Below are 22,752 nucleotides of genomic sequence, written 5' to 3' on the forward strand. Positions count from 1 at the left end.
TGCTACAGAAAGTAAGGGTGTTTTTTTCAATTTTAATTTTCAAAACACAGTGTTCCAGGTCAATAAATTATTCTGAAACTGACATGCAACTAGAAAGCTTCTATAGAAAATCTCAAATAAAGTCTAATTATAAACATACTAATTTATAATTACAAACTATATATTGCATGACATGAGGGCATGAAAGTAAATAGATAAATAAAAGTAAAAAGAGCAAAATAATATTTAATAAAGAAGAAACAAATGTCTGCATTGGGCAGATCAAATAGCCCCAAGCAGGAGATACGCTCAATTTATTACTAACTCTCCACAGTGACTCTTCCGCCAAGTCACTTGTGCAACTGGGTGGGCAAGAAAAGAGCCCAATCAGTTATTATCCCTCTCCATGCATTCTTGGACACAAACACGAGGTGAAATAGAAATACCTGCTGCATAACCCTTGCTTTTCTTCATCACCATTGCCTCTAGTCAGAAAGCAGAAGGCTGTACGGAGCCTTTCATGTGGGGAAGGAGATACTGGTTTTCTTCCTGTACAAGGCTATGCTCGAGTCAAGTGCAGCAGGGTCAAAATTTACTATGCGAATTCCCTAGACTGAGAAATTTAGCACATTAGCTGGGCACAACACTAAGTAGGAAGCACACTCTGGTAGCACAGTCCAGCATAGCAACAATTTAATACAATGAATTAATAGGTACTTTCTGTTGCTTAGTCTTACGATTCTATAATGTGATTATTGAAAACATATTTTTTAAACATTTTTTAAACTCAGGATGAAATTCTTCCCTGAGCAGAGGGCCAGTGTAGGCCAAGATGTTCCTTAAATCCCATTTAATACCTTTCTTAGAGGCTTAAACAGGATTTTGTTGGCAAATAGTCCTCAGACCAGCCTTCTTTACCAGCATTATTTCAACATTGACTACACCAAGGGAGAGGAGGGGAGGAAAGTGGGAGGTATTCATGCTGCCAAACCTCAGCAGTTAAGGTGCCCTGAACTGCTCTTCTTCCTATGCCTAAATCTTTTCACCAAGCAGGAACACGGGGCTCCACAAGTCATAGCGTTAGCTCATACTTAGGTAACAAAAAGATGTGGTTTGAATATCCAATATCCTCTTCTGTGTTCAAAAAACAAATCTGTCACCACACCTCATTCAACCTCCGTTGCCCAACCAATGGCTTTAAATTCATGAGAAAGAAATGGTGTATCAGAGGCTATGAAATAATTTTCAGCACTGTATGGATGGACGTAGATTTTAAGGACATACATTTCAGGGAGCATCACTTCCTTTTATAGATACGTGACTGGCTTCAACCTAGACCAGTCTTTTTTTTCTCCTTGTGCTGCCTCTGGGTCTCCTCTGCATTACCGCATTTAACCCATGTCTGGCAAAGGAACAAACAAGATCATGTACTAGTGCAGCCTCATGTTACTTGCTTCCTTAAAGTCTGCTTTCTGACAGAAACATTTAACTATCTAAACAGATGATTATTTCTTACATAGTATTTTTATTGCTAATTAATCCTGTAATACTTGTGTCAAAACATGCCCATACATTTTCATTTTGATGAAGAAACTAGCCGTGTTTGCCACGCATGTGATTAATCATACAGGTATAATTTTCCCATTTAGAATAACATCTCCTGAGGCTTAATACCTACAAAAGTAGATTGTTATGCCCCTGTCACACATCTGAAGATAAAGTATTTCAACTGAGTTTACTCAACACCCTCAGAATTTACTACCAAAGCATAATAATTGTGAAATCTTAATCTGATCATTCAACTCACTGCATCTTCTATACATTTCTCAAATGTGAAGCTGAATTTCCACAACTACTTGAAATAGTACTGATTTTGAAACTTGATTTCAGTGTCAGAAAATGAAGGGCATTTCATTTCAAACCCTGCCCTCCCTACTATTTTGGGAGGCTTTACCAAAGGTAAACAATTGTTCTTCAGCATGGTAAGGATCACTATAGCTTTTGCAAGAGCTAGCTGAAAGCCTTAGGACAGAGCTGGTGACCAGATGACTCACTGCTGGCATCTCCTTTGTGAGATCTGCACAAACTGAGTAATTTTGAGAGAGGGAAACTGTAGGAGGAAATTGTGCTCCCTCGTAGGAGCACAGTGGCTGAGAACTTTAAAAAAGAAAAAAAACAAAACACCTGGCATAAATATATTGCCTATAGCCAGTAGTTTCCAAAGGCAAAAGGAGAAATCTTTTGTGTTGCCCTTCTTACCACTTTATCCTCTGCCTTTATGGCATTTTAAATTGAGTTCTCAATCCCCTGATCAGTATTTCTGAACCATAAATCACTTAAAGAGTTATTAGTTCATGTAAAAAGTTGATTATAGACTGTACTAACTGTGTTAAAGGCTGGCTATATATTTAAGCTATATGTCACCCCACACCTCCCACACAAAATTTCCTCCCGCTTGAGTAACACCCATTAACATTTATAGGATGTTCTAATACCAGCCTCAAATGTTAGTTTTTTCAAAGTAGGTTATCATTCACCCCTCTTGTCCCACGTGTCTCTGCTCTTGCTGCTTAATTGCTCAGTGTAACTAGAGTACAGAGTACTCACACATCCTAAGAAACCTTGGTAATGCATTGGAAACCATTATGATTTATTTTGGATGGCAACTCCAGTTCTTACATCAAGACCAAGCCTCCACCTATGCCAAGAGCAGCTTCAATATTGAGACACTATCATCTGTTCTAATGTGTCCCTGCTTTTTAAGTAGCTGGCTGTTCAGCTAAAATTATTTACTTCCCACAGCATCACCCAAATGACCAGGCTATCTACTTCCAACTGCCCTATCAAGACTGACCAGACTTGCTTGTAGCTAGTGAGATTCATCTGGAGAAGGCAAATGAAAATTTATTTTTGCTGCAAATTCTAGTGTCTCACTCCTCATATGTAGCCTGAAAATCTCATCTCTGCTTCCTTTCTCTCTTCCCTGGCATTGCAGCACAAAGATCAAATTCATTTCCTCCATTCTGAGCAGAAGGCTTGAAGAAAAGAGATAAAATTACTAGTATATACAGCATCAGTGAGATTATTCCTGAAGTAATAGATCAAATTCTAGTGGCAGCACTTTGAGAATGAAGATGACAAACTGTAAAAGATTCAGAAGAAAGCCACAGGAATGCATAAAAAGTTGGGGGGGGGGGGTGTCAAATCAGCAGCTCAGTCTATCTAGTTTAATGTTCAGAGGCAGCTTAATCTGTAACTTGCTCTATAATGGATGAAAAAATTATTTCTAATAATACCAAACTTTTGAACTCATTGGTCAAGGAAAACACACTTTCTACCCTTAAGTAAACTATCCCCTTTAAATGAAATAACCTTTATTAGATCAGTTAGAAAGAGCTGTTTGCTGCTGTAACTGCACTAAGGGCTTCTGCTGACATTAAGAAAACACCTCCTGATACCCACCAGTGACATAATTGTGCCAGCCGTATAGACCTGCCTTGAGTAACAAGGCCCTAGGGACATAATACTCCCACTGTGACACTCCTTTTGTTTACATCATACAAGCTGTTATTTTTGCCAAGGTCAAACATACCATTTCCAGATACGTGTTAATTACAAAATGACTATTTTTCAAATGACTGTTTTTTAAAAATACCTGTACCTTGCATATTTCTCAACTACAAGATCTGTGAGGTGCAATAATCTAATCCTAAAGGATATTTTATTCTGATAATACTGACACCAATCCTGAAAGGATCTGTATCCCAAAGGCTGAACAAAATCAGCACTTTATTCCACCAGGCAATTTGAAACTTTAAAGCAAGTAACTATGAATGCCTTTGTTCTTAATTAAAAGTGGCAATTCTAGGTCTCCTCCTCATAGAAGCACGTTGCATTTTCATAGGTGGGCTGGCTTTCTAAAGTGCTGAGCATTCAGCAATTCCCACTGATGTTGACAGAAAATGCAAATCACTCGGTGCTTTTGGAAAGCAAATCTTCAGTTCAGGGACCTAACTTGAAACTCTTCTTTTTTTAAAAAAAAAAAAAAAAAAAAAGAAGCAATCTGGAGCTGATACCATTAGCATTCTTCACAGCAAGAAATGAGGAGCAGAGGGAAGCTTGGCTAAGTTTAAAGATCTGGAATACAAAACTTTTTGTATCACTTTCTCTACGTAGCGGTACCTATTGCTATTTAATTTCTTTTACTACATTGCATAAAGTCTTCCTGCCACTAGCACATCCCTCCAGATTAGGTTCTCACCAACAACATGGAATTTGGTCCTGCTTACAATTTTTAGAAAGGGAGAAAGTAGAAGGGACAAAAAGAGAAAGTTGGCTCTCTATCTCAGTCAATCTCCTGTCAATTATTAATACTTAGGCCCCTCTGAATTCACAGGGGAGAGGGGAAAGCAAAACCCAAGGTGCTTTTACAGAACTTTAAAATTATATGAAAGACCCCACAGAAATGCAGAGTTAAAGATTTGTATACTCTATGTGTATACTAAAATATCTCTATATGATGCTGTTAAGATACAAGAGAGTGCATTTCTGATAATCATAATGCTTGAAAAATGTTATATATTTTGTACTACACTAAGTGTTAATCTGTCAAAAACTGTCACTTCATGTAGTGTAAAAATTGTAAAGAAAGATACGTGTTCTTTGCTAGAAAAACACTACTTCCCTGTGAAAGCAGGAGCAGTAAACAGTGGAAAGGAAGTTAATTAACATCCCAAAAGGGGCCTCTTACTACTTCTCCCTGGAGGTTTTGGATGTAAAATGGTTACTTAGACACCTATTGTGTGTATGAATCTTCACATAGTTCTGTAGTTCAGTGAGGCTGCAGCAGAAGCTGAGGCCTACCATAAGTAAACGGTAAATTAAAATACATAACTACTTTGAGGAAACAAAAGATTGAACACATATATTCTTTTAAAGATATATGGTAGTGATTCTTTACCAAAAAAACTGAGATTCTGGAAATAACTTAACCAGGCAGACAGGATGAGCTCCTCTAATGGGGATTGTGGCAAAATGGTCTGACAAAAAAGGTGGATGTAGAGAAGAAACTGGGGTTCAGACAGGAATTCAAAAAATATTCTGCAGAACCAGCTACTCAGTGAAGGAGCAACATGAATCCAAAGACCCAGCTTGCCAAGAAGCAAGCTAGTAAGGTTTTCACTTCTGGTCCGGGACAATCTTTAAGAGGGAAGAAGATTTCCGATTCCAGCAGGATCTAATCCATCAGACCCCTTGATACAAGGCTGGATTCCCCTGGATAGCCATAAAAAAAGTCAGAAAGCCTTGGTCACCCTGCACAGCCCGCCTCACTGGTGACTTCCCAGTTCTGCAGCTGGGAAGGCATTGCAGGGAGAGTGGCATATGCAAAAGCTGAGAGCTGGTACTCTCACAGCATCAGCGGTTACAGGGTCAGCAGAGTTTAAGCTGGAAATAGCAAGGGACCTTTAAAGGGATTTCAAGCAAATCACAGAGAAAAGTTTTCCAGGGAGGAGGATTTGGGGGGATCCAGAAGACAAGATCGAAGGGCTTTCTAAAGTACATATTCTAGTTCACAGTGGAGCAGGCAGAAATCCCCAAGTGAAATATATGGCCTATATTGTAAGAGCTGGATAATCCTAATGGTCCTCTCATCTTAGAACTTGTTAATTATTTAAGAGAAGTACCGTGGCCATAGTAGGAAACCTAAGTTTTCTAATCCTATACCTCAAACTCCTGATGTTCACTTTAAAGTAATTAGTCCATTATCTGGGCCTCCATCTCTCAGGAGCTTCAGGAACAATTTGGACAGCCCTGCTGAGTTAGCCTTTATATTCTTGGTTCTTTGTGACTATTATTTTCAGAGAGAAGGTGGATATTTGCCTTTAATGTTAGCTTTCATTTTCACATTTAAGAATACTTATTTGGAAAATACTATGGATAAAACTGTCAGACCTAAAGGCCGATGATAATGAAAAACTAATGGCACTCAAATTGGACATCACTCACTGACTTGGCAATGAGATTACATGGTTATTCCATCACAAGGAAAAAAAAAAAGTGTTTGCCAGTCAGTATGTCCCATTTCCACTCAGCAGGCAGTTATCAAGCAGCCACCAAATCCAGCAGATCTTACCCATGGCAAAATCCTCTGCAAACAGAGGAATCTTTGTCTTGCAAAGAAGACATCCCATAAGCATCAGTGGCATGGCAAGGGGTGACACAGCATGACTGAAAATACATTCCAGCTATTCTTAGGGGCACTGCCTTCCTTAAGTTGGAGTGATGCTGCGCTCGAACCAGTTTCCTTCAGGAGTTAGGCTACTGTTCCGTTAATGCTGGAGCCAGGGGACCACAAAAGTACTGCAAATCTCATTTCTAGCTCAGCTAGACCCACAAATCAGAGAACAGTGCATCTGGCTCCTAAAAATCTTCAAGCTCTGTCACTGATTTAGTTCCAGGATTCCTAGTAGAAATATAAACTCAAAAACATGTGACGTATGTACACTGTACCCTCTCAGTTTGGAATCCCACGGCCTGAAATAGAGCTCCTGGGATATATGGGGCTGCTGCATATCAACACACACCTCCACAGGATTGAGTCACACCCGTGCTGACTGGTCTCAATGTACCTCTCTGCTAGCCCCAGCTGCTCCAAAAATTATTTAAGCCAAAATGGATCACAGAGAGTTTTCCTCTGTTGACTTCCACCACTTGATTCCCTAAGCCAGACCTCTGTATGTGATGGTTCAACCCTTCCTAAGGAAAAGTATCACCTTTTCTGTGAGAGCAATGGCCTCCACTTGAGTTTCATGAAGGAGCTGTTTGGCTCCCAGCTTCTGCAGTTTGCTCAAATGCATTGTTCTTCCACCACATGCCATGAAAATGTCCATAAAGCAATGAAATTGAAAGCAGAGAACAAAGCTTGAGACACACATGCCTCATCATGCTCAGGTCATTAACGTGAGACGCTGCTTTGTAGCCCTGACATGTGATGTTGTTTATGTTGTCATCCCAAATAGTTATGTGTATTTAATTAAAACAATCTAAATATTACACTGACAATTGTTTGTGTGAATGCCACCATTAAATCTCTCTCTTCTAGATCCTTCCTCTCCTTTCTCCTATTGCAAATATTTTCTTCACAGTTATCACCAGGATATTACACCCCATCTTTTCCACAAACTTGAGTAATTCACTCTGGTTGATAACCATATCAGAAGATAGGGCCTCCCCCCTCTTTCTTCAAATGTAAATGGAAACTCCTTCCTGGATTTATTCAAAAAATAATTTTTCCCTGCTGACAGAGTGTGTTTGGCATTTGAATCAAAAGATTCCATAACAGTGTGTTTTGCAGTATGCATAGGATAAGTTATACATTGAATTGCAAGACATATGCCAGAAAATGATACATTGGCTTTAATCTCTTTGCAGAGATATTTAGAGGATATACATTCTGCAGGTCTGGGATCCGCACCCACAGGAGTGGGTGCAGTGAATACATGATTTCTCTCCTCTCCCCACCCACATCTTAGCATCAGCAGAGAAGCCAGCATAGAATTAACATAAACACTTAACTTTTCAATTATTCCCTCCAAGTTTACAAAACTCTAAAGCAAAAAGAGGTTATGTGGCAAATGGAGCCATATTATGCGAAAGTCAAAGGGGACACTGACTATTTAAAGAAATATGTCCCTTCCAAGCAGAACGTCGCCAGCAGAGTAGACAGTGATCATCATCCATACACGCAGCGTATTGCATTTTAATGCTACGCTCTTTGCATATATCAGACAGCACAAGTACTTGGTAATATTTAAAGGTAAGAAATTACCCAACTACTTCAACATATGCCAGACACAAGCTCATCTGACGATACAAGAACAAATGTCTGCCAGCTCAATCTGCTGTAAAGTGGACCCTCTTTTAGACTCTGACATCTCCTGTGCATTCAGCTGCTGCTACTCCGAGAGGACCATGACCACACCTTATCTGTCCCATTCTGAGCACTTCTTGAAAAATGAAAATAAGGCTCCAGACACTTTAGTACTCAAGAGCACTCACAAGCGTGTCAGGGCTCACCCCCAGAGTCCCGACCAGGCTTTGGTACACCATACTTCCCTGTGCAAATCCAGCTGCTGTCGGAGCGACGTGAATCTATGCCTGCTAAGACAAAGGGCCTAACCAACACATCGTATGCACTTCTTTCTGGGGGGATGCCCTTGCTCAATTCTGTTAGGGCAGAGTTTGTCAGATGGCAACCGGTAGCTGTTTGTCCCACTCTGAGGACCATCAGGTGCTACTGAACACTGAGCTCCACACTCCTCGATAGATGCCTTATTTTGCACCAGAGACACAAACTTGCTCTCCTGTTTCCAGAATATGGGCCCCATCCCTAGTAAAAGTAAATATGACTCTTACTTCCACTTGCAGGAACAAGGTATGAGTCGACTTTGTCGACACCATGCATGGCAGGACCTTCTGAAAAAGGCATCTTTATCTGGAGGCTCAGGGTCTTTTTTTAACCTAGAATAACTGGTAGGAATGTCCCAGACTGGTGCACGGCCTGTACAACTTTCTTGAACTTTGAGGGAGGAGGGTTTCACTGAAAATACAGATAATATTTTGGTAGAAGAAGAAAATAAAGAGAAGGTCTACTTATAATACACCTAGACTGTAACTTCTTGTCAGATAAATTAGGCAAGGCACTTTCTACTTAATTACAGAGTCGGAGATGGCAAATATGTATGCAATGTCAATAAGTTCACATTTTCCTTCAGATATTGTGGAGTCTTGTGCATCTTCCAGAGCTCACCCTACTATGCCAACCTGCTATTTAAAGGTATTAGAGTGTATTATTACACGAAGATGAGATTATATCAGGATTACCACAAATTATTTGTAGTAGTTAGAGAAAATGAAATAATCTCATCCCCATACTACGAATATTCTTCCCTCTTTGTGACAATATACCCCACTTACTTCTGAAAGATTTTTTTTTCAGCTTGTCAGGACTCACTTTGATCTTCAGAAACAAGTGACAGAATTCTAACTTGCATACAGAGCTTTCTTGACTATCCGTGGTTAGATTCAAAACAAATTCAGCCTGTCTATGCACGGCTTGCAGCACTGCTCCTACAAGAAATCAGACAATATATTCCATATTTGAGGGAAGATGTCCAGATGCAGAAGGGCACATATCCAACTTCCATTTAAGCCCTTTTCTTCTTCCACTATGCTTCTTCCTCTAGCTTCTGCATGGTCAGTTTTTGCCTGATGCAAATTAAATACTGTTGAAATTGATAATATTGTCTACCAGAATGTTTAATTCCTTTATTTTAGGGTTATTCTGCCTTTTTTTTTTTTTTTCCTGTAACAGATGTGTGTCAGGGTGCTTAAGCAGAAATCATCTTTCCTGATTTACTTGAAGTTGTGGACTACATCTAGTGTATGTAGAGCTTTATATTTCATTATTTTGCAAAACGTTTCCTTGCATTTTCAACCAGCTAAAGTTACAATCACAGGGAGAAGAAAAAGAAAAAATATTATATCATGGTTATTGATCCAAAGCCATAAGCTATCAAGCACCCTTAACTTCTAGGACCTGGTCCAAGGGCTGTTGGAATCAGTGAATTACTGCCATTAATTTCAATGGATTTTGGATGAGACTCTTTACAGATGATCACTTTATAAATGCTCTAGTTTCTAAAATAATGTAATTATGAAATTTTGCCTGAGAGTCTCATCTAGAGTTTGCTCCTGCTCTCATTGAAATGAACAGCACAAATTAAAGTCACTAACTTAGACCAGAGTTCTGCAAATGCGTGCACCTGAGCTTTGTTTTATGGACTGAGCCTACATAAAGACATGCCCATGGGGTAGCAAAACAGAGTTCACCGAACTGGATCAGGAGTGCACTCCAAACACATTTAACCATCAAAAATACTCAGGACAGAAACCTCTGCATTTTTATGTACTAGCTGTAACCTCTGGTTATATTTTGTAACAAAGGGATGTACCACACAATCAGAACTGGTTGAGACATAGACTAAGGATTGTACTTAAGTGCTTAATTCAGTTTAAGTGCTTTGAAAAACACTAGAGCTGCTGCTCGCGTGCTCAAAGTCAAGTGCTGACAAACAACAGTCTAACTTAGAAGGCACACTGCAATTCTTCAGACGGCTGATCAGAAAGTAAAGCCATTATAATGCTTCATTATATGAATCGGAAATATCAAGCAAACTAAAATATTCAGTTCAATCCTGACAGAAAACTACCTGAATGCATAATTAAAAAAAAAATCCAATATGTTTATTTTCATTATTATTTTTCATGAGCTTTTATGCAAAATTGCAACACAAACATCAGACTGCAACAATGGGAGATTTTGGAAAGTCGTGAGGGAGAATATATGAGTTTCTGAATCACTGCCATACATTGCCTAAGCATTATAAATGTACTACAATTATTTCTCAAGCTATTAAAAAATCCCATGTGTTCAAGGCTCCACATTCTCTTTTTCAAGAGCCAGCAATGTCACAAGCACCACCTGCGAAGCCCTGGGAGGGAGAACTACTCCCTGGTCTGTGATTATGCCATGATAAGGATCCAGGCCCTTCAGGCATATCTGTTTATTGGCGACCTCAGAAAATAGGCTGCAGACCAAGTGGGCATGATGAGCCATCTACCCTTCTGCTTACGGTAAAGTGCACTGAAGGAATAAGGTAATGTCTGAACCGAGCGAAAAAGTTTGCACTGCCATTATGTATTTAATGGCTATTCCAGCCATTAGTCCATTCCGTTTTGGTGCAATCTAGCGCTCTTCAGGAACACTAAGTTATTTACTTGTCACTATTAAGCATGCAATAATGATCCAACCGTACTCCAGATATATACATTCGCCTGACTTAGCATTCCATAACCATCCATTTATTAATTGCTTAAAAGCATTCAAAGCTACACAGCAAGCTGGCAACATGACCCTGATTCTTTATGTCCCTAGAGTACAAAACAGTAAAAATGCAATTTTTAAGAAACTGACGCTCATTCCAGAACAAATAGGGCATTTTTTCCCTGAAATTTTTAATGCTAACTACCTAGTTCAGAACCCAAAATCTGCATTAAGACCTTCAAAATGTTTTGACTGCAATGAAGTGCAGCACCTTATTGATCGTTATGTTACTGTATGAAGAAGGAAGAGATCTTGCTGAAGGTTCTCTACTTCCTATGCATGTGTTATTTTTGTAACAATCCCACCCAAGGGAAGGATTGAAATAGAATAATGTAATGAAAACAGGATTAGGACAACTGTGATTTTTTTCTAACAAGTACCTCACTTTATGAAACAGGTAATGTCATTCGGAAAATCCCCCATAATTCTTTTCATTATGATCGCAGAGTTCCCTGAGATTCATTTTTTTAAGGAAACAAACAGCTACTCTAGGCTGATCTTGCCGGTATTCCCTTTCAGTATCTCCTCAGTCTTGTTCACACAACGCAACACGACGGCAGCATGCTCTCCCCCCCCACCCCCACCCCCCCACCAAATTACACCTTCAGCAATATTGCCCTCCACACATTTCTGCTCAGATATGTCTGGGGGGGGGGGGGGGGGGAAATCCCATGACAAACGAATGTCAATGAAAAGCAGCCACCCCAGAAGTGAGAGGCTTTTGTAATAATTTGGGGGACGGAGACACTGTCACGAAGCAGCACAGCCTGTCAGTGCTGCCTCCGGCTTGCCCCCCCCCCCCCCCCCAGCGCCGGGATCCTGAGAACCGAAGGGGAGAAGACAGGGGGGCTTCCTTAAATGACAGCCAGGAAGATTTTTCAGTAGTCGCTCGCTTCACCGGGGGTTGTCTTGGAAATGAGCCCCCGACGCCAGCATTACACGAGAAACGGCTGCCATCTTCAGGAAAGCCTCGATACTGAACCAGCCGGTGCCCTCCGCAAACACACACACACACACACACGGTCATTGAAGTTGTGACCAAAACCAAATCCAGCTGGGGGTGGTGGGAACCAACTTAACAAAGCCCTTCCCTCTCTCCCAGCTAAAGGAAAGATGTTTCCCAGCACTGCTCCTCTCCCAAGCCAGACCTCCGCACACCGGAGCGGGGCACCTCGCAGGCATCCCCCCCACCGCGCTCCGCGGGGAGAGGGGAACTGCAAATTTAACTCTTCACGGGGACCACCTCCGCGTACCCACACCCGCCCCGGGTGGGCGCCCAGCCGCTCCCGACTGAGGTTGGGGGGGGCGGGGGGGGCGGGAAGGGAACGGGACGACGAGACGGGGGGACCCTCCCCTCCTCCTCCTCAAGCTACGGCCGCTTGTCCTTCGCGTCCCGGCGCCGCATGGGGCTACATAGGGATGGCAGAGGGGGGACGGGGGGGGGGGGAACGGGGTTAAAGCTGCCGGCGTGCATCTGTTGCTGCACGGGCAGCGGCTGGCAGAGGGATGCGGCCGCGGCTTTGCCGGGCGAGGGAGGGCCAGCGGCAGGCAGCCTTCCCCCCCTCCCCGCCGGCGTTACGTGCGTGCCAAGGGCAGCGGATCCCCAGCCCTGATCCCCGAGCCCACCCCCGCCGCGCCGGGGCAAGGGGCTTTCCCTCCCCTCCCCTCAGCTCCCGGGTCGGCGGGGCGAGCCGCTCCGGATATATGCGGGGCGAAGCGCAGGATACGGCCCACGGGCTCCGCTCCCTCTCCCTCCGCCGTCGGTCCCCGCACAGCTGGCGGGCGGGCTGGGAGGAGGAGGAGGAGGAGGAGGAGGAGGAGGACGGCCCCGCCGGTCAGCCGCAAGCCCCGGCCCGGGCGTCCGCGCTTGCCCTTGCGCCCCGGTTACCCGCAGCGGCCCGGGAGCGGGTTTCGGCGGCGGTCCCTACCTCCGTGTCGTAGAGCCGCAGGTCCAGGAAATAAGGGTTGAGGAGGGACTCGTTGCGGATCTGATCCATGGCCAGCTGCACGGCGGGCAGCACCCCCCGGCCGATCTTGCTTTTCTGGTCCTCCTCGGACTGGCTGAGCGGCATCAAGCCCATGATGGAGATCGGCGTGGTGGCGTTGGGGGGCAGCCCGGCCGCCCCCCGGGAGCTGCCCCGCGGCCAGCCCCAGCCCGGCGGCGCCCAGCCCAGGCACAGGAGCAGCAGTAGCATGGCAGGGTTGGAGGTGGCAGCGGCCGGTCTCCGCGGAGAGGGATGCATGCTGCTGGATGGGGGGAGGAGGAGGAGGAGGAGGAGGAGGAGGAGGACTAAGGGGAGGGGGGGGGGGGGGGGGTACGGGGACGGACCGAGCGGCGGAAGGGAGCCGAGCCCCTCTCAGTCCGGGCGCATCCCCCGGCGGCAGAAGCCAGGGCGGGAGGAGAAGAGCCGCCTCTCTCCGCTTCCCCGGGAGCCTCGGGGTCTCCTCTCTCTTCCCCGTCCCCTCCTCTCCTCCTCTCCCCTGGCAATAATCCTTCTGGCAATGGCGCCTACTCCTTCCCAGGTCTGCCAGCTGCAACCACCAGGAGCAATAAATAAATAAATAACCACCACCACCACCACGCGCGTACAGACACGCTGCTCCCCGCCGCCCTCCTCCTCCTCCTCCTCCTCCTTCTCCTCCTCCTCCTCTCCCCGGCGGCAGAGCAAGGCAGCGGGGGGACCTGCCTCTGCCTCCCCGGCTGCTCTTACCCCCCCCACCCACCCCGTCTCCGCTCAGGGAGGGACAGCGTCCCTCAGGCGCGGAGGGGGGGGGGGGGGGGGGGTGCCGAGCAGCCCTCGTTCAACACCTCCCTCCTCCTCCTCAAAAAGGAAAAGAAAAAAAAAAAAGCCCCCCCCCTCCCCCCCCTAGAGCCGGGGAGGCGGAGGAGGGGAGCGGTGCCGCATTCCCCGGGAGCCGGCGGGGGGGTTGTCGGGCAGAGCCGCCGAGCTGGATGCGCGGCCCGGGGGCAGAGCAAGGTGTGAGGCGACCCGGGGCCGGGCCGAGCCGTGCCGGGCCGAGCTTCCTTCCCTCAGGGCACCACCTTCCACGGGTGGCGGTTTCAACACGAGCGCAGGTGGCCGCGGCCCACCGACAGCCAGCGGGAGTGGGGTGGTGTGTGTGGGGGGGGGGGGGGGGGAGGCCGGAGAGCCACCCCCCCCCCCACCCCCCCATCCCGCCTTTTTTCCTCACACACACACCCCGCTCCCACGCGCGGCCCCGCACGGGCACGCGCCCCGGCCCCGGGCCGTGGCAGCGCTGCGGCACGGGGGGGGGGGGGGGGGGGGGGGGGGCGTTTTGCAAGAGCTGAAACCGGGATTTTATTTAATTCTTAAATTAATTTTTTTTAACTGATTTTCGTTTCCTCGCAGAACCAGCACGTTTGTGGAGCCTGGCTCCGCTCGCGGCTACAAAACCACGAAGGCTGCAGCAGGGATTCCTGAGTGTGTGTCCCCCTCCCCACTCCCCGAGGGTTGGCGCAACTCTGCCGGTAGCCTGGGTGAGGGGAGCCCCTTCCCCTTCCAGTGCTCCCAACTGGTTACCTCACCTCAACCGACGTGGGGCACATACCCTCCCCCCCGCCACTCACCAGGGCTTTCTGCCTTGCTCCCACCGTGTCCCCCCCACCCCGGGGAACGCATTCTCCGCTGCCCACCCGTGACCGTGGTTTGCCAAATCCCCGCAGCAGCAGTGGTGAGGTGACGCGACTGAAGGCCTCAACCGGTCATCTCGTTAATGCTCCCCGCTTTACAGCCCTTCCCTTGGAATGACGTCCAGCGGCGTTGACTTAAAGGCATCGGTAATGAAGAGTCCACCACATCTCTTGATAAATCATTTCAATTATTAATCAGTTTGCTAAGAGGTGTATCTCATATTCAGGAACAATTTGTCTTATTCCAGCTTCCTATCGCTGGTCCTCATCACGCCTTTATCAGCTTAAGGGGACGTAGTTATCAGTGATCCCATGCACACGGGCTAAGATTAATCACTGCGTTTTCCTTCTGTAAAATAATCAGACTGACTTTTCCCTCACCTCAAGGATCATTCCTGGAGGCATTTCCCTCTCTGTTCTCCGCTTCGTGTTTGTGAATTGGCCCTTCTGACCCTGCAGCCGGCCAGCGCTGGGCCACCAGCAGCAACCTCAGCACCTCCCTCAGCACCAGCCGCGTCCGAGGGCTGGGCGCATCGGAAGAGCTAATCCCCGTCGGCAAACCGGCCCGCTCGTTGTCCTAGCATGGGGCTGCCGCTTTACGGAATGCTCTACACCCTGTTTGGGATCCATTCTGCCTAAAAGCGTGACTTGCTTCTTTGCTCCTGTGCATCTGATCTTGCATCAGGATAAATCAAACTATGTGCTTTATTTGTACTAGGGACCTGTCCAGCAGTTTGTCACCTGCAAACTTATCAGTAACTTACTGTCCTCCAGAAAATTGATTATCATGACACCAAGAACAGATCTTGCTAGGGTGCCAACAGGAATAGGTGCCATATTGATTTTGTGTGATGTTCTTTTTAATCAGAATTTCATATGCTAAATGATGTTTCAGCACTCTCCACTTGACTTGCAATAGATACCAAGCTTGTTTGTCAAAATCTGTTTCAGGGAAAATCATTCTTCGCTGCTTGTATCCTGTATCATTCTGTGATTTTCTCCGGTACTTGGCTAGCAGGACTACCACTACTTGGATCGCTTTGGTTATCATTTTACAATATTGGCAGTATATTAACAGACGCACTCATACTGTCTGTGGAACATCATCAGCTTTCTAAGCTTTTTTTTTTTTTTTTTTTCTCCTAAGCAATTTCCCAGTTTTTGAGATCTTGGTCTTTCTGAAAGAAAGCTTGAGTCCAAGTTGTGTGGTACAACAGAATTAATACCTTGACTATTACCAGCAACTGCTTGACATCCTTCGTTATTGATGCAGCAGCAAACATCCCTTTGTTATTTGAAGACTCAAATGCACCTCCTCGCTTCTTTCCAAACATGGCTCGGAAAGAGTTATTGCAGACTTCCATTCAGCTCGAGGTTTGCCCTCTTGTGGGGGGCAGAGCCCAGCCGCCAGCGGTGCCCAGGAAGTCACGACACTGGCGAGGTAGGTCAGAGAAACACGCCTAGCAAGTGCTACGTCATGGCACTAACGCTTACAACGGAGTACAAAAATAGTTCCAAAAGCAGGCGCGGGAAACCAAGATTTACCCCTATTTGCCCAGAAAGCTAAGGCAGACTTCTCAGAGGTAGTCTCTGATGATACCTTCCTCATTTTGGGGGCACTCAGCAGAAGATCCTTTCTATACATCATTCCCTGCATCATTCTGTGCATAACGGGAACCCTGCTGTCAAAGCTGTGTGTGCGTTTCTGGTTTGAAGGTGACCACCTTTGGTCAAATAAATCCCAGCTCCTGTGCCTGAACTGCAGACGTCTGGAGTCTTGCTGGATATCGTCTAAACCAAGCAAAGCTACACTTCAAATTAGAGGATTTAATAATGCGGTACCTCCAACCTCAATCTTTTTGTCACTGCATTCCCTGTCAGTAAAACAGGGGTGCTCTTCCTTGATGGTCATACTGTGAAGATAGAGTAGTAAGTATTTGGGAAGCACTAAGACACTGTAACATTCAAGTTACATAAAAAAAAGCTACTAAAATAACTGTTATTTTTCAGGCTAGTGATTTACTATGGGGAAGTAAATAAGGCCATATATTGAACAATGAGGATTAGGCAAAGTAAGCCTCTCAAAATCCTTCCTGTATACTCAGTGAGGCATGAAAAAGACAGTTTCCACATCTTTTGTAAAAAAACCAGGGAACATAATGCAAGAAAATGATGTAATTAAAGACAACAGTGTAATAGATACACTGAGGCTAAATTTAGATTTCATAAAGAACTTTATTTCTGACACTTAAATATTCCATCTGCAATCCTATCAAAAACTTTCATGTTGTACACATGTAAGTTTTCAACATGATGTACACATACAGTTACATTTTGTAAATCCTGCTTCTTTTCAATTCTCAGCACTGAGAAATTTCTTCTTTCATAGGTACTATCCTTTGTTTATGTGTAACAAATGCCCAGGTAACAGCTCATTTTAAGCAAAAGGAGCCCTGAAGGAGAATTGCACCAAACTGCTTATTAAAGATTGTGTCAGACACAGCTGCCTGCCCAGCTGCCTTTTTTTTCCCCTTAGAAATCCCCAGAATGTTTTGCTACCGTGAAATCGGTAAAGTGCATCCCCTCATCCTTTATCAGATATGGAAAAAGGGTTTATATTCTTATTTGGTGGTCTACACCAGACACCCTCTGTATCTGTTTATTCCTTGTTGGCTAAAATATCAGTTCACAAGAATTGTAAATCCTGTTCTCTTTGCTCGAAAATCAAATGTCATTTTCTTCCTGGCATGTTACCCAGTCACTTCAGCATTTCAATCATGTAAATCCTTCAACTACATTTCAGGAAAAACAGTTATGTCAACTATGTTACTGCTAATGATCATTTCCAATTTCTCTCAGTTATTACTAAGTCTTCTCACAGCATATGAATAGTTAACATTTTTGTTCTTTATATATTCTTTACACTTGCTCATCACAGAGTACCTAATTCATGAATTTCAGGTCTAAGTATCTGTACCGGTATGGCTCCCTTGACTGCTTTTTCTTCAGCTGCAAGAAAGAAACTGCATCTGCTGCAAGTCCTCTCTCACTCTGGGAGATGGTCTGATGCTACATGAAACATGTCACGCTACCTATCAGGCCAGTGACTCACCTCCTGCATCTTCCATCTTCTTGCTTTTGGAGCTAGGACAATTCACCAAGAATGTCCTACCCCCGTTTTGTCTCCAACACCCTTCGGAAATCCTGGAAGCCTCTAGAAGCATGCCGTCTCCAGCAACGTCATTCCTGTCGGTGCATGACTAGGACTGGTGTAAACAGGCTTGTCTATTGATATAAAAGTCAGTGAGTAACGGATTGAAGAACAAGACTGAAAACTGTTGATCTAGGCATAGTAATTTTAGTACTGCATATACACACGTAATTCTTTTTCTCTGTAAACGGGAAGTGGAAGCAAACCCAGCTATTGCTGTTGCAGTCAACTGCTAGCACTCCAACAGAACAGGGGGAGCTCCGCTATCCCTCCCTTCTCTCCCTCCCGAGGACTTTTCCACCTACCTCAGTTAACCTGCTAGCACAGTCAAAATTCTGTCTTTGTTACGAGGATATACGGCATTCTCAAACACTGCCAAAAAACCCCACAGTTGCAAGCGTGTATACACAACTGCATCATCCTAACCCTGTAGTCTCTTTAGACCTTTTGATTGCTACATCTTTGTATCAGGGTATCAAGAACAAAGCTCAATTTCAAATTAATCTCCCAATCTAAAGGCTTTAAGACAGTCAAATGAAATTGAAAGGACATCAAATTTTGAATTACCAACCCAGCATTATCACTGCGTAACGACCCGTGTTTTCATTTTCATACATAAGGAACAGGAGCACAATCCCATCAGTCCCAGAGTTACCAACCAACATGAATTTCCCCTTCTAGTAAATCTTATCACTTCCTATAAGTATAATAAAAATTGAACACAGTTTTGAGTCTTTGTTTCAGCAGAGCTAGCAAGAAATACTGCTTCCAATTCATGTTGATCGATGCGTATACAATGATGACTGTTGTTCCTGGGTGTTTGTGCAAGCTCTAAAAATCCTCCATCATAATGGTTCAGTCAAGACTGCACATACAGACGTTTCAGTGGTTTAGTTCTTAGAAGGAACGTTCATATACTGTGTTCTGTTGAAGTGAAAATTCAGTAAGTTCTAGCCCATGTCAAAGACCCACAATGTTTAAATGAAAGGAGAACAGTGGAAGTATAAAAGAAAAGAAAAAAAGGGCAAAATAGCTACCTAATGAGTTCAAGGAACTATGATAAAGAATTAGGCACTAGACTGCAATCTGGATTGCAATTTATTTTTCTTTAACAAAGGAACATAAAGACTAAGAAATAAGCATTTTTAAAAAATTTTTTTTTTTTATTCCAAAAAATCAGCAAGTTCAATCAGTACGTGCAACCCCAAATTCTCATTTTGGGGATAATACCATCAGGTAATTTATTAAAGGTTAAAAATCCCTTGCATATTACTGTTCTCCTCACGAGGTGTATTCAGCACAGGACTTGCAAAATTGGGAAAACATTTTGCACAGTTTAGTTTTGTGAAATACTTCTGGCTTAATCTTTTGTGCCTCAACCATGCCAAATATGCCACATACCTAGGGACATCCAAGGAACATCAGACAAGTGGAAGGGAAGGAACATGGGAGAACACAGAATCACGCTGATCCAGTATAATGCCTAAAAAAGGGCAGTAAACATGGGAGGGGTTGTAATCATAGCTAGGCAATGAGGAAGGAGTAAAATCCCTTCTGAAGACAGATTTCTTTATCTCTACCCTACAATTTTATATGGTGTACTGTACGCTGGGACGATACCTTCTTAGGACAACTTCTTCGATTGATCTCTCTATGTTTAAAACTGTCCTTTCTTGTTTTGAACAGAGTGATGGTACAAAACAGAAGAAGGATGATTTCCCAGTGTGTGCTGCTGGTATCCCATTATTTTAATCTAAGGTTATCAATAAGCTTGAGTTGCAAGTTTTGGTTTTATGGGTGCTTCACACAGTTAGTGGCAAAGGGGAAAAGAAACACGTGACTAAGTATAAAAGGAAGATCAATACTAAGAAAGAGGGGGACCTACTGGTTCTTGATTTGGACCATGTGGAAATTGTTCCCCTCTCTCGCTTTTTCAAAGAGAGCCCTAGGAGGCCAGAACCAGATGAAGTATCGATTTGTGACTGAAGTCCTCCAATTTTTCCATCTCTGTGGGTCATCCAGCCCCTTCTCTACTCAGGAGAAGCCCAAAGTCCACAGTCCATTCCTCAACAGGTAGCCCTGACCTCCTGCAAAAGGAACTTTGAAGATGCGCATTGTCAATCAGATGCTTCATAGAGCCCTTCACCCTCCAAACTTGAAGCCCAACATTAATACAATTCCAGCGAGTGGAGAAGAAGAAAAGGTTATCAAGGAGGAAAAAATGGTAAGTAGGTGGACTAAAAGGCCAACAGAAGGGGAGCAAGCTGGTGACATTGCTACTTTCAGTGTCTGCTTTTGAACTAAACATGACTGTGTTTGTCTAGCAAAGACTCAGCCCAGGCTAGCAGGTTTGCTGGCGTATGAGAAAACTGCTCAGCTGCGTGTAACTAGAAGCCCAAAACACTCCACACAAGTGCAGAGTGGGAAGACATATGGAAAATAATTTCCAATTACTGTTTCACTTGCGTAACACCACCTGATGATGAAATCTTGGAAGTCCCAAAACTAAGAAAACCTCACTGACCATGGAGGTCAATGAGAATTTTGTCTACAATTGTAATAGCTGGGCCCTCATTAACTTACTAATGTAATTCAATCAACAGTCAAGAAGGCAGAGCAGAAATTAATAGAAAATCCTTGCTGTGTTGCTGGAGCTCTCACAGTTCTTTGATGCAGCCACCCAGTTTTGATTTGTGGCTCCACAAAGTGCTAACAGGTGAACAGAAGCACTACTGAGTTCAGGAAAGGCAACTTGAGAGACCATAAAATAAAGCTGTCTTCTCCCAAGTGCTGCAGGAATCAGAGCCTAAGAGATCAGAGAAACGACTAAAAGAAAACCACTGACGACAAGAAAAAAAAAAAAAGTTGTAAAGACAGTTCCCACTCTACTGAATCACAAAATATTTTATTAATTCTAACATCAATTTCATCAGTCCAGCCCACAGAGACAAAACTTTAAAGGTGCTCATAAAAACATTCTATCTACATGGGTTTAGAAAGAACTTGGAAGAACCTATGTATGCACCTCCTACAGGCAGAAATCCCCCCCTACATCACCCTAATCATATAAATAGGTATGCCAAAATGGCATGAGCTTATGAGGATTCAAAGAAAAGGCTGTACATTCTTTATAGAAAACATGAACAAAGGCAAATAACAAAATCCATCCAAAACTAATAGAAACAGATGCCAAGACTTCTGATGGAAACAGGTTGAAATTTTCACTATTCTACACATAAGCATACCTCTAGCTGATATAGAAAGAAACTTTCCTTATGAGCTGAAACCCTTTTCATCAACATTGTATGATGATGGTCAATGACCAAATACATTGCTATACATGCTACTTGTCTGATTGGGTAAGGCAGACCCCACACACCACTGCAGAAAACATCTTCTACCGGTGCAAATTGAACCCCATGTTTTCAATAGGACTATGTGTGTTGATACGGCCAACTTACCAGAAAAGGAGTTCCCAGAAAAATACAAGTTATATCTGAAACACAATTCTTTTTGTATTAATATCAGCTGCATATCATATCAATTAGTTGCAAACCCATTTTTGTTTATATAATCATTTTTATATGAACCATTTAAAAATGTAATGAAAGATACAATTTCTTAGATTCATTTTCTCTAACTGTAATTTTGAAATTTGTCACAAGAATTATTGCTAGGTCTGATCTTGCAAGTTTTACACACACTGAAAATCAACATAACGTTAAGTAAGTTGTGCAGTCTGGGACATAGCCGCATCGCTAGATTCATGTGAATCCAAACAGCTTTTCCCAGAGCATCACCTTTAAATATTGTTGCCTTATTTCTTTAAGAAAGATGAGAAAATCCCCATTTTACTCCCAAACCAGACTTAAGCACGATTAGAAACTTGCCAAGTGCCATGAGCATCTAAAATTGTCGCAACATTTAATGTATAGTATTGTGAAGCATGTGCAATCTGTATGCATGTAGACTGTTATTTGTGCAAAACCCTGCAGACCTACTCTGCCTTCATGTGCAAATCCACACTGTCTTCAGTGAGGGTTTTGTGATAGTCACTTAGGACAGAAGCTGGCCTACATTTACCTTCTTGGTATTTAAAAGACAACAAGAATTATTAACTACTACCTGTTAAAAGGCCCAACTGCAGAATGTTTTAGTAGAAAAATAAACATTTTAAGTTATTGGCAGATAACATTAGTGCAATTATTTTGACTGCCTTACTTTCACACATTAGATTAAAAAAAAATATATTGTCACTTGTGAAAAGAACCCAAGACACTTCAGAAGCAGTTATGTAGCTGCCAAATAAAGAGAAAAGAGGAGCGTGTGGCATGATACAACCACTGCACTTACTTTACATTGCTCTCAATGCTTAGTGCCTTTTAATGCTCCAGAAAGTGAAATCCAAGGCTTGTAAACTAATTACAGTTCTTTCCATACAAAAATATATCACTCATGATTTTCAAAAGGCTGACTAACCGCTGACTAGAAAGAGCACATTTACATGTTCGGCTATATCCTAGATGACATCTGTATCAACTTCTTTCTTTGAAGAACCACTTTTGGTAGTCTGAGTTCGTACATGGTCGTAACAATGGTGCTGGGTTACCATCGTAAGCGTTTGACTCAGCTTGTACGCACTTTTGAGTCTGTAGATGAAACAGGGTACCATCCTACAAAAGACAGAAATAATTTTTGCTTTTCAGGTCTTAAAAACTACAGGCATATCACTGTGTTTTAAAAGTAACAGAAGACATTACGAACGAGTAAGTATCACACATACCCTTCTCATAGGCCCACTCAGTGAAGCCAAAATGCCTAACTTGAGGATCTCTGAAACTTTATCAAACGACCTTGCTTTTAAACCTACATTAACATTGCTTTAGAGTGATTAGTGTCTTGACATCTGAGCCTGTAAAGGATGTGCTAACTTCATTCACTTCCATTGCCTTTTATTACTCCACC

At 43.6% G+C, this 22,752-nt stretch overlaps 2 protein-coding genes across 2 annotated transcripts in view; both read right to left on the bottom strand.

Moving 5' to 3' along the window:
* GABBR2 (gamma-aminobutyric acid type B receptor subunit 2) overlaps positions 1–13,486 on the bottom strand; it is a 483,069-nt gene extending 469,583 nt beyond the window's left edge. The window contains exon 1 of the mRNA XM_049830441.1: positions 12,853–13,486. Coding sequence (XP_049686398.1) covers positions 12,853–13,167 — 315 coding nt within the window. The 5' untranslated portion in view covers positions 13,168–13,486. The remainder of the gene's footprint in view (positions 1–12,852) is intronic.
* Positions 13,487–20,720: 7,234 nt separating this feature from the next.
* GALNT12 (polypeptide N-acetylgalactosaminyltransferase 12) overlaps positions 20,721–22,752 on the bottom strand; it is a 48,193-nt gene continuing 46,161 nt past the window's right edge. Inside the window, exon 10 of the mRNA XM_049830210.1 lies at positions 20,721–22,460. Coding sequence (XP_049686167.1) covers positions 22,323–22,460 — 138 coding nt within the window. The 3' untranslated portion in view covers positions 20,721–22,322. The remainder of the gene's footprint in view (positions 22,461–22,752) is intronic.

This window comes from Accipiter gentilis, chromosome 27 (assembly GCF_929443795.1).
Source record: "Accipiter gentilis chromosome 27, bAccGen1.1, whole genome shotgun sequence".
Lineage (NCBI taxonomy): Eukaryota > Metazoa > Chordata > Aves > Accipitriformes > Accipitridae > Astur > Astur gentilis.